We start from the raw sequence: 12,217 nt of genomic DNA on the forward strand, positions 1-12,217 counted from the left end.
CCAGTGCAGAGCGGTGACACCTGAGGGGTGAAAAGTCCCCGTACCCCTTACCTCAGGGTTCCTGGAATTGACTCTCGAGGCCGCCATGACAGGCCCCGCCCCCGCCGGACGGCCGTTTGGGCCCCAACCTCCGCGCTTGCGCATGCGCTCCTGTCTTCCGGAGCCGACTGCCCCAACGACGCCGGGAGCCATTGGAGGACGGCGGTCCGCGTGCCCGAGAGCCCCGCCCCAGTGGGCGTGCGCAGGCGTGCAGGCGAGGGGCGCGCGGGGATCTGTTCCAGGAGGTCTCTGCAGGAGAGGAGAGAAATCCAGGGTCGGGCACGCTACGGAGCATCTCTGGAGATGCTCCTCGCCGGGAACCTTCGTGACGGTCTCTTCTTAAAACCAGCTCTTGTGAGATGTGCACTTGTGATTTTTATACTGCACACGTGAAACCCATGCACTTAGCTACAAAGAGTTCTGGAGAGCTCCGCTCTAAGCACAGTAGCCTCAAATTGGGGCAAGTGCTTTCATGCCCTTTGGACTGCAGTTCCTTGGTTCTTCTTTATGCCTTTCAAAAAACAGTAGGTCCTTTTTCCTAGCAAGCCTGAAGTTTCCGTTAAAGAACAATTCTAGCAAAGAATTCAGACCTGGGAAACACTCTTAAGATACTGTCTCCTGACTCCATTCCTAGAGTTTTTCTAAAGGCATTTACTCTACTAGAATATTTTTTCTCAGTGTATTTAATACATGGAGGTTTTTCAATAAATGTTGATTCACAGGTGTTTCCTTTGTACGGTTTTTTTTTTTTTTTTTTTTTAAATAACTTTGAGAGAGAGTGGACAATCTGGGCCAATTTCAACACAGCAGGTAGTATGGGAACAATTTTCCTTTCCCTCCCTCCTTTTTTGTAATATCTTGCAGACTTTCAGTTGGCATTAAAAACAACAACAACAACAAAAATAGTAGCGGGATCAACTTACTGACCTAACTTTGTAATACTTCCCAAAGAAACTTCAATCATCAGATCCTCTTTCTGGTCAATTGCAAGATTAGAGCATTTCTCACTCAACAGGATGCCTCTGAAGACCCCTCACGTCTAACAGCACTAAGCGCCTCCAAGTGCACAGACTTGAAAACTCCACAAGACACAAACATGGTATCTCTTCGTTTCTTTAATGTTTCGTGATTGAGTGGAAGATGAACTGTCTTCTGAGGCTTGTGATGCATGTCCAGAGTTGTTTTTTCTCAGTAGTCAATGCCTGCCTGCAGCCTCTGTGCAGGAATAGTCAGAGACCATGATCCAAAGGACTTTTAGATACTCCCTTCTGTGACTGCTCTTCCCAAATTACATTTGGGCTAATTTGATTATCTCTGTCTCTGAGGTGTAGGATTTTGAAGTATTACAAAAGTGATCGCAGAATTGGGACTGGCTAATTTTTGCACAGTGCAATTTTTGTATCAGTGGCCTTGAGAAGAGTCCTTCAAATACTGTATCAGAATTATGAGTGAGAATCTTGTAAATAATTGGTTGAATGACTGAACAAAGGGAGAAAGCAACAAGGAAGCCTGCCTTTCTCGAGTGCCTGGGTACAATATTTTGCCTCACCATCCCTCTAGTGTGAAGTTATTGGTTGACAATCATTTAAGTTTTCCTTCATTATGAAAGCTCCAGTACTGACCGATATTCCCAAATTGTTTATTTTTTTCAGTCCCCAACAGGAGTTTCTTTAGATATAAAGTTCACCATGATGTTGCTTGAAATATTCTCACCTTATCTTCTCATCTTCTTTTGAGTCAATTTTTCCTGACAAGGGGCAAGGAACTTCTTAAGCACCAACAGGAGTCTTTTTCACACTGTGGAACAGTCCTTCTAAACCTCTGTTTCCTTCCAACACCCCACAATCAGTAGGAGTTGTACTGCTGCTACAGCAGTGAGTGAATCTCGTCTCCCAAGAGATTTGGTTGCCATCCTCTAAGGTTTTCAGCCTTCGTCTCCCTTGACAAGTTTCCTAACAGTCCTCTCCTCTCACAACACAAAACACAAATACTCTTTCATATCATTTTGATAGTGTTAAACTGACTGACATGGATTCTCAATATGAAAAAAATAATCAAACAAGTTTTTTAAAAGGAATGCTACCATGATTCCCGTGCAGATGGGACCATATGCAATGATGAGGCCTAGATTCTAAAGAGCAAGGGTAAGAAATGCAGACAGGAAATTAACAAACTTGTAAGCAGGGCTTGCAGGCTAGGATTTAGATGGAAGTGGGTTTGTCTGAATGGGGATTGGTAACTGGTAGATAAACTCTTGGCATTGTGTCAAGGTGCACATCCATTTCATGGGTAGTGGATTTTTAACACCTAGAAAAACCAGGGCTCTAGGATGTTTAGTCCCTTTACCATAAGGAAAGAGAAAAAGATTTTCTGCCTTCTTGTTCCTTACTTCTGTCCTTACCCCTACTAAGCCAAGATGTTCAGTGCTTATATGATGGCTCTTCCAAATCCATTTCATCCAAAGAGCCTGCAGATTTTATGTATGTTTACAGTTGTGTTTTCTGTTGGAGCCAAGGTGCACACTTGAGTCTCGTCACTCCAAGTTCTCTTTCTCATAAAGATGAGTAACTAATAATAGCTTGGTATGTTTATACTTTCTTGGTAGTGTTGCCAGATAAAATACAGATTTCGAGTTAAATGTAAATTTCAGATAAAGAGGGAAAGAATTTGCAGTAAAAGTATGTACAAAATTTGCATGGGACACCGTTATACTAAAAACGAATTCATTGTTTATGTGAAATTCAAAAATCAAATTCAGTTAGGCATTTGTTATTTTTCTTTGCTAGATCGAGCCACCCTATTCTTTCAGGTACTTTGAAATGTAAGAGACTGTAGAAATTCTTGTTCTAGGAATCTAGTGCAGAAACAGAGGAGCCACGATACCCATACAATCATTGGAAATATCCTCAGATATATTAGAACATATATGAATTTTCAACTAGAAAAAAAAAAGAAGGCATTTTTAAAAATGAAAACAGATTGCCTTCGTTTTTAGTTGCATGGCGTATCCCTGGAAAGATTTTAATGAAACAGGTAACACTGCTTTCCCCCGGGAAAGAGGTGGGAGGAGGACTCGCCACTGCATATTCCATTTTGCACAATTTAATTTTGAACCATGAGAAGGTGTTGCTCGCTTAAAATATTATACTAAAATCATTTAAAAGGTAAAAAACTCAATCTTTTACAACCATGGAATACTATGAGAAAGACATTTAGTGAATTCTGGTCTTGGACATGGGGGCTGCATGACGGTTTTTTGATGGACGGGGGCTTTCCAGCACAAAGGATCATTAGTAAGGCTGGTCCTGCTGGATGTTGGTTGGAGCACAAGGACCACTCCCTTAGGAGTGATGTACATACAGCAGTCAAAGACACTGGATCTGCTGAGACAATCCTAATTTCAAATACTCAGTTCCATGTGGCCATAAATACCCAAGTGTTTATCAGACTAACAGTTCTGAATTTTGTTCAGAAAGTCTAGTCTCTGTTGAAGTAAGTCAAGAGCCAGGTAGGAAGCAGAGTGTGTTGAGGGACACAAAACTAGGTTGATGGAAAAAGAAGTGAAAGGAAGGGACCGTCAAGTCCAACCTCGGTGCCGTGAATCAAAAAAACAGTCTATAAACTGCGTAAAGAGGCACATGCCAATTGTGTTGCCACTGTGTGAGGTGGAAGGAACTTCCGGTTCTTGCCTACCTGCCAGAGCCCTCGTGGAATGTCTCCCCACCCCCACCCTACCCAGACCCACGTGCCCTCTGCCCCTCCCCCACTGCAGAATGTTTCAGCCACATTCTACTATTATGATTCAAACCTGCCCCTCCTTCACTTGGATCCTGAGCGTCTGCGAAGTGAAGCAGGTCACTCTCTGGGTCCTGGTCTTGACTTTTCTCATTGAGGCTACCAGGCAGCAGTAGTCCGTGCCCAAGCCTGCAGGATGGCTTCAGAAGGAGGTAAGCCTATAGGCTGGGGGTGTGTTCTCAGAGACCCTGCCATCCCTCACATCCTTCGGGTTCACACGTGACACTTCACGGTGGGCACACAGTTGGACTGAAGTAGAGGGAGAAGAGAGCACTGGACACACGAGGACATTTCACCTGGGGAGACTGGGGAGCCTGAAGAAACCTGAGACTGCACTGGGGAGGAGGGGTCATTGGAGGTGGATCAAGAGGAATTGCCCTGGCTATGGAGAAAGGATGGCAGCAGGCAGGTTGATTCTTTCTAGAAGGGAGACAAGCCACTTTGAAACGTGTGTGTTTCAAATGTGTGTGATGTCCTGGTGGTGACACAGGGAGGGTCGTGAGGAAAGCCTAGACGTGTCTTGTGTTCCTGAGGCACCTGAAGCTTGCCTCACCATATCTTTCTAAGGGATTTGAACAGGAGCATACTGTATCTAAGGGGGCCGTGGGGAGAGATGGTCTTGGTGAGAAAACTATTCAGTGGGGCTGTGTGTGGCCACACCTGCAGTGAAGTGCCCTCTCCGAGAGCTAGGCAGGAGGTTACTCTAACTGCCGCAGCCCACACCTCGTCCACTCCTCCCAGCCCAGAGCTCACTTCTCAGTTCAGACAACTGTTGCTTTGGATTCAACAGGGGATGGGCAACCATGTAACTTCAGCCAAGAGAGGGCTCAGGTTCCTGAGTTGCTCTGAATTGTTCTTCCTTTTGTGGAATCGCAGTACTTCAGACCTACTTCATCTCGTCCAGTATCTCATGGTGGACCCTCAGGCTGCCTTGAGAGGAAGAGTTTGTTCATATTTCCTGTCACTCCTTCATGGACAGGGGACAGATGTGGAGTGGGGTTGTTTCGGGTGGAATGTCTGTGAAGGCTGCTTCCTCTTTTAAAGGGGGAAGGAGTGTAGCCCAGGGGCAGGAAGACGATCTTCTGTGTTATTATTAAACGTCCTATGACACCTGTTCTGGTTAATTAGGTGCTCCGTGGTGTGTACCTTGTTCTCATGAACAGGGATGTGATCCAGACAACTTGATCGCCATGGCAACTGGCTTCTGCCTGCTTCTCAGATTGTCTTTCCGTTATTGGGAGCTGGAGGGGGAAGGACCACAGGAGGTCTGTACTCCCATGACCAATGTAACATGACAATTCCCTGGCCCTTGTTTAATCCTCTGCAGCCATCACTGGCTGTGAAATGACAGAATCTAACGGACACGCGCCTACTTCTCACACACCACTCCCCCCACCCCCGCCTCCTAGGAACAGAACTCCTGAGTGATGACAGTGACTCTGGGCACTGGGGAGGGGGTGGCAGGACCTGGCCCATGTTACGTGTCTGCTGTGGGTTGTTCTGAGATGCAGGTGCATTCTGGGCCAGTGTTATGGGTTTGTATCAGGATTCCATTAGAGAGAGATTTTCCAGCATTTTGTTTTGTTTTGTGAGGCTAGGAAAGAAAGAGGGGATTTCTACTGAGCATCAGGAAAAGGAGGACTGAGGAGGAGGTGGGGCCCTAATATTTTACACAATACCTGTCCACAAAGGGCCTTTGGGTGCCTAGAACTTACCTTGGAGAAGGTCCCTACCTGCTAGTACGCCGGCTGAGGGGCATTTCTCACAGAGCGGTTGTCCACACAGTTCCAGATCTTGGGAGACAGCCTGTGAGGCTTAGGTGTCAGGGGGTGCCTTAGGGAGGCTCTCCAAGTCAGTGCTTGCTGAGGCGATTTCTTCTCGGCAGACAGGGGTCAGGGACCTTGGTGGATGGGCGCGAGGTCACCAGTGGAATAATTCTCAACTGGAGGTCAGGGCATGAAAATCACTTGAAGACATTTGCACGTTGCACAGTTTCCCTTGTCCAAGTGTCCCTCACCTGTGGAGATTTACACTCTGAGGCCACAGAAAGCCTCAGTCCCACTTGCCCATTCTCCTCCTCCATTTACTCCTTTCCTTTGCCTCAACAGCATGTCCAGTGCTGGGAACGGATGTGACCATGAACCCCGGTGCCTCCTTGTCTACTTTCACGGCAGTGCCCTTCCCTCCACCCATTCCTGGCGCCCAGCACCGGCCACCCTGGCAGCAGCACCTGCCACGTCCCATCACCCCAGCATTCCCTCCTGGCAGCAGCCTGCTGCTGCCAGCTTTCCCCAGGACGCCTATGGTGGCTAATGGTGGCCGTGGCCCCAGTGCCCCTGGGGCTTGCAACCTCACTGTCCAAGTGAGGTCACAAGGGAGGACAGTGGAGGCCCCCCAGACTCAGACCTTTGTCGTTACTCAGGCCCCCCTCAACTGGAGCGCTCCAGGGGCCCTCAGCAGCAGTGCTGCATGTCCTGCACCCGTATTCATAGCAACCCCTGTGATGGGGACCGTTGTGACTGCTTCAGCTGTTGGAGTTAGTCAGGCTGGCAAGGGAGGCTGGACCCCAGGCTTTCCTCCTCAAGCTCCACCACCAGCTGCCCAGCTGGCCCCTATCATTCGCCCAGGGAACTCTGGGCCATGGCCACATGGCACTTCCAGGGAGGGCCGCCTGGCCACCAACCAGTCCAGCGCCTCGCAGGATGGCTCCTCTAACACCCAGAGAGAGTACAGTAACTTCCGACGTTGGCAGCGCTTCAAGCCCCTGGCCCGGAGACACTTTCGCCTGAGTCCTGATGCAGAAGCTTTTTCCTGCTTTCTCATGTGAGTGAACGTTCAGAGGGTCCTGAGCTTATGGGAGCTTTTAGATAAAGAGGAACTGGGGATGGACTCGCACGTTAGGTTTCTAGGGATACTGGAAGGAAGGTGTGAGGGCGATGTCCATGCTATGAGAAGGCACATTGTCGGTCACATGGGTGGGCCTGCCAGTCCGTGACATCAGGACTGAAATGTGCCCTATCTCAACTGGCCCCACCACCCTGTGAGTCTGGTCAGCTTGCTCTTCCATGATTCTCATGGTAATACGGACTGAAGACTTGCAGTCAGAGAGGGTCGTGGTGTAAGGTGAGGAGCCAAGGAGTGGATGCCGCACTCTCCTGTGGTGCCGTGTCCTTCATACAGGACGTGAGCGTACATGGCCAGGGGAGGTCACTTCAGAGGAGGGGGAGGAGCACGGGGCCCAGGAGAGCGCTTTATGCATGCCTCCACTTCGTTGTGGAGAATTCCACTAGGAACAGGGTGATGGTAGAGCTCTCCTAAGGGCGTGGGCTCTCTCCCACTAGAGTTGTGAGCCTAGCAGGCATTTCCATCCTAAACCTCCGGTCCCTCGTAAAAAGGGGACAATTACACTTCACTCAGAGGACTGTGCAGAAGACGCCTTGGGCTAATCTATGAAGTGTTAGCAGATTGCTTGGCACATGCCACACCTCATTGATGATGATGATTTTTATGATGAAAATGCAGCCTTGAGGAGGAAAAGAGCTCCCCAAGGCACAATGTCCCAGCTCTAGCCTGGGAGTGGAGGGTCATCCTTGAGTGAGTGTGAGGCGGTGACAGCAGTGGCCGGGAAGGCTTGTCTTTGCCCTCCCAGACGCCCGCCTCTCACCCTCCTGTTGCTCAGTCACTCTGGGTTGAGTGATGTGTGGTCCACATGGGCGGGTGGGGTCAGGCAGGTGGGGGCTGGGCTGGGCCCGGAGACTGACCCCGAGTGCTTACAGCCCAGTGCTTCGATCCCTGGCCCGCCTGAAGCCCAGCATGACGCAGGAGGAGGGACTGTGGAGGGCCATGCAGGAATGGCGGTGCAGAAGCAACCTTGACCGGATGATCTACTACGAGAGGGCGGAAAAGTGAGTCAGCGTCCTGGGCCCAGGGGCTGCGTGGAGGGTGAGGCGAGTGGGTGAGGGCAGGGTCTGGCCGTGGGGATGCTCATCAGAGAGGACAGAGGAGAAGGGCTGTCACCCAGCACAGGGGCCCCGCAGCCCAGGGGCCCTACTGTCCCACAGAAACCCCTCCCTCACCTTGAGAGTTTGAGACTTCTGTCCTTCCTCCACCAGGAGCTCTGCTTTCCCCTGATTTTGACCTACCTTTGCCTTGACGTGAAGGTCTCAGGACGGGGCAGGGTGAAGCTGTGAGTCCAGTAGGGGTCCAACTCCGGCCATATGGGCTGGGCCGGGGAAAGAGCTCCACCCGCCAGCCTGCTGCTTCCTTAGTGGTGGGTGGCTGGCGGCCACTAACATAAACTTGGGACCTCCTCTCCTTACAAACAGTGGCCTGAGTGGGTACCCTGGCTTCCCTCAAGAGGCTGGGGAAGCCAGCTGCCATCAGCCCAGGGGTCTCCGGCCCTTCCAGTGTTTGCTCCATGGTAATCCCCTTGGTTTAAGAAACAAAAGCAAACAAACGAGCGCCTCTCAGAGGAGGGGAAGGCCTCTCCTCTAAGCTCAGCATCCACATCGTCCAGCCTCTCCTGGGTCCTGTCTCCAGGTCTATGTTCCAGGAGGCTCAGTCCTAGCCCAGGGTCCTGGATTCGGGCAAGGACCCCTGTGGGGAACACATGCCTGTTCCAGCCTCTGGCTGTCAGCCCTTCATGTGGTTCTGGATGGAGACGGGGGGCATGAGGAGGGTGCCCCCTGGGTCAGCCATGTGTCCCGTTGACCTGGTTCAATTCAGCGACCTGGGTCTATGCTGTTGAATGCCCTCCAGTGCTGGTGAGGCAGGAAGGGTCCCAGATTTTGTTATCACTTCCAGGAGCAGCTCTCTGCTGTGGACAGCACCTCACAGGGCCTTGACGGCCCCAAGGCACATCCTCTCCCAATGCCTCATTCTTGGCTGCCTTTGTTGGGCTCCAGAACCCAGGCCTTTTTCTCAGAGTGGACTGTGCCTCCGTCACCCCCCAGGTTCATGGAATTTGCGGCCAAGGAGGAGATGCACATTCAGCATTTGCAGTGGATGCAGTGCGCGCAGGACCTGCCTCCTCCAGCCCCACCGAAGCTGGATCCTCGGGGGCCCCCAGCCCCGAAAGTGGGCCTTCAGCCAGGCACCCAGCTTCCCACTGGAGCTGAAGGCACAGGTAACAGGGGCCTAGGGTTGGCCACCGCCCCCTTGTGGATCCTTTTCTTTCAAGACAGGGGCATTGGTCTTTCAACCAAAACAGCCACCGAGGCGGGGGGTTGGGGGTGGGGTCTCAGCTGCCCCTTGTCACTACGGGGTATTGACTTGGTCAGTTTTGTAACTCCTCTCACACCTCCCTGTCAAAGGACCCCACACGAAGTCTGCCTAAGAAGTGGGCTTGATGGGGAGACCCCTAGAAAATTGGAGGTTCCCCACTTCCTTACTTGTGACTCTCTTAGATGACCCCCTTACCTCCCCTCTCCAACTGTGCATGAGGCTTCAGATGGTCCTGACCCCTCCCACACCCACATCAATGTCCCCCAGACAATGCCCTCACCAACGTGCGCTCGGTGGTCAGGAGGTGGACCGGGAGTCCCTCACCTTCCTTCCCTTCCTTCTGCTCTGCCTCAGCCTGTGCTCCCAGGATGTCCGGCCCCAGGGCCCAGCCCTCGCACCCGAAGCCACACAGATCCCAGTGGCCCCCGGAGCCCAAGGCGCCCAAGGAGATTCCCCCTGAGACTGTGAGGGAGTATGTGGAGAGGATGGAGGCGCTGGTGGGGCACGTCCACTCAGCCACGGGCAAGTCACATGCAGAATGTGGAAAGGACGGAAATGAGCTGAAGCAGGAAGAGGACGACACCTACTTGGACCCGCGTCTCTTGAGCTACACTGACGAGCTGCGTTCCCGGGAACACTCTGTCACCAAGGTAGGCTGGGCCTGGAGCCTGGGGTCTACAAGATGCCAGGGCATGGAACTCTCAGCACCCAAGATCTGGGTTCTGCTCAGGCCGATGGGACTTAAGCTCAGCTCCTTGTTCCTGAGCCTGGTGTTAGGGGAGGTTTACGCAGATGTATGTGTGTATATGTTTGTGTCTGTGTGTATGCCTTTGTGTGTCTGTGTATGTGCATCTGTATAAGTGCTCTTTTGTGTGTGACTGTGTATGTGCGTGTGTGTGTGTGTGTGTGTGCTGACCATCCCCGCCTTGTGGAGGAGAGTGGGGGTGGGTCTCTGCTTTTCACTTTCCCTCCTGGTCTTCTTGTGTCACAGGCCACTCCTGGCCAAGGATGCTCACAGCCTCTTCTTTCTGTCCGAGGTGGAGGCAGTCATTCATCCTCGATTCCCGGCAGAATTGTTTTCCCCAGACCCGCGGCTGGATCTCTTGGCCCTTGCTGAGGAGCTGAAGCAGGAGGAAGGACTCACCCCTGAAGAAGTGAGCCAGGGGAGGGAGAGGGACACTTAGGGAGCCAGGGGACTCCAGGGGAGGGGGGACCCCAGGTGATCCAGGGGACAGGGGAAACCAGGTTGCCCAGGGGAGCCAGAGGAGGGAGGGATCGCAGGTAGAACAGGGGAGACAAGGGACGCCCAGGAAGACCAGGGCACGAGGGACCCCAGTGAGCAGGGGAGAGGTAGGGCCCCAGAGCAGGAGGCCCACATGGCTCTGTCCATCCCTTCCCTGCCTCGGAGGCCTGGCATGGGGAAGGGCCCTCTCTGGGGTGTGTGCAGCTCAGGGTGATAGGAAGGAGAGGATGGGGAGCCGGGAGCGGAGGGAAGGACACACAGCTGGGAATAAGGTGCAGGAGGATGGCAGGAATGCCACCGTGTCTGTATTTGGAGTCTAGTCCTGGGGTCACCCGTCCCCTCCTCCCCCCCAGGGCCATTGTCCCACTGCCCAGTGCTCCTCCTCTCACACGTGCGCGTGGAGCCGTCACTGTCCTCCTCCCTCCTACCAGCTGGTGCAGAAACAACTCCTGGACTTGAAAGAGGAGGAAGGTGGGCCGGCAGCCCCGAGCCACAGTGCACCCGGAATGGGCTCAAGTCCATCTGAGTCCCACGCCGGCCAAGGTGCCCAGAGGCACGACCAAGACCGCCATCGAGGGGTCAGTGATGAAGCCTGCCCACCAGAGATTGATGTTGAGGCTCTTCATAGGCCCATCCGAACAGACACTGGCCCGTTCGTGCTCAGAGTCTTTGGTCCCTGTCGAGGACGTCAGGAGGTCTCTCCATTCCGGGCTGGACAGCCCTCCCCTCCCCAGGGTCAAAGGCGCACTGGCCCTCTACTGGGACCCAGGGATGCGTCTGTTCTCAGAGAGGCGTCTCCTGTTCCGGAGGCCCGAGGGCCCAGGGACGCGTCCAGTGAGGACGAGGAGGAGCTCCCCAGCCTGGCCTCCCTCTTGGCCTCTCCGCAGAGCCTGCCGCCTTGCCGGCTGTCCCAGAGTCCTGCCCCTGCCTCAGGCCTGGCCTCCCCTGGAGGTTGGGGGGCCCAGAGTGCTCCCCAGGCCCCCTCCCCTCAGACAAGAGGCCCCAGCCCAGATCCACCAGCCGCTCCCAAGTCGAGGAAGCGGGCTCTGTGTGGGCGCCCAGCCGCTGCTGAGAAGCTGCCCATCCCCGGGGCTGGCCACGGGGTCTCTGCGAGGCCAGCCTTGGCTCTGGGGCTGGCTCGCCCCTCACAGCCGAGAAAGAGAAAGCGTGACCCGTTTGTCACAGGGAAGAGGAGGAAGAAGAAGAGGAAGCACTGCAGCCAGTAGGGAACAGCCGGGCCGGCCCTCCAGGGCGAGCCCCCCAGGGCGGCCCCCAGGGGAGCCTAGGGGCTCCTCCTCACCCCAGTGCTGATCCTGGGATTGTGGGGGGTTAGGGAGGTGGGGGAGGTGGGTGTGGGCAGGACCTTCGGAGTGATGTATGAAAATTTTGAATAAAGATAGTTTTGGTGGGAAATGCTCTCAGGCCACTGTCATCTTCTTCGTGTGGAGCTGCTCCACAGAGAGCGATCCTGAGAGGAAGGAAGGGTGAGGGAGGTCACAGGAGCTATGGATCTACAGGTGGCCAAACCTTTCCTCCACATAGACAAGGACTCCTCAGGCTGCCCCTGGGAACGCATAGCTCTCACTTTCCCCAGGGACCCCCTCATCATCCGCTTCTCTAAAGCCTGCTTGGCTAGGGGCCTTCTGGGGCATCTGTAGCATCTTCTGCATCCCTGAACCGTCTGGGGAGGGAGAGCTGCTTTTGTGCCTCTCAGCCCTCTGGACACTAACCAGTTTCTAGGACGGAGCCTGGAGACGGCCCTTGTCTTTATGGAGCTGCTCTCTGCTTCCCTGAAGTGGCCAGGCGATGGCGCTGGGGTGACCCTCCGCTCATCCAGGGTTTCCTGTGTGGGTGGCCTGACCAGAGAGGAAAAGTCTTGGCCATGGGGACAGGACTGTCTGCCTCGTCATAGCGGGA

General features: G+C 53.4%; 2 protein-coding genes across 7 annotated transcripts in view; one reads left to right on the top strand and one right to left on the bottom strand.

Moving 5' to 3' along the window:
- LOC309653780 (uncharacterized protein) overlaps positions 1-126 on the bottom strand; it is a 104,476-nt gene extending 104,350 nt beyond the window's left edge. For 2 of the 6 annotated variants that reach the window (XR_014259463.1, XR_014259466.1), the window contains exon 1: positions 52-104. Coding sequence is in view for 1 of the 6 variants with exons in the window: in XM_082478576.1 (XP_082334702.1) it covers positions 52-87 (36 nt within the window). In the remaining 5 variants the exon portion in view is untranslated. Of the gene's footprint in view, positions 1-51 lie in introns of all 6 variants that reach the window. The other 4 variants (XR_014259465.1, XR_014259467.1, XR_014259464.1 and 1 more) reach the window with 3 other exon arrangements.
- LOC309653776 (NUT family member 2G-like) overlaps positions 1-11,619 on the top strand; it is a 128,260-nt gene extending 116,641 nt beyond the window's left edge. The window contains exons 3-7 of the mRNA XM_082478561.1: positions 5,943-6,657; positions 8,787-8,959; positions 9,412-9,707; positions 10,095-10,211; positions 10,732-11,619. Coding sequence (XP_082334687.1) covers positions 5,943-6,657; positions 8,787-8,959; positions 9,412-9,707; positions 10,095-10,211; positions 10,732-11,526 — 2,096 coding nt within the window. The 3' untranslated portion in view covers positions 11,527-11,619. The remainder of the gene's footprint in view (positions 1-5,942; positions 6,658-8,786; positions 8,960-9,411; positions 9,708-10,094; positions 10,212-10,731) is intronic.
- Positions 11,620-12,217: the final 598 nt, after the last annotated feature.

Source organism: Balaenoptera physalus (genome assembly GCF_965194825.1).
Source record: "Balaenoptera physalus genome assembly, contig: HAP1_SCAFFOLD_1154, whole genome shotgun sequence".
In the NCBI taxonomy this organism is placed as follows: domain Eukaryota; kingdom Metazoa; phylum Chordata; class Mammalia; order Artiodactyla; family Balaenopteridae; genus Balaenoptera; species Balaenoptera physalus.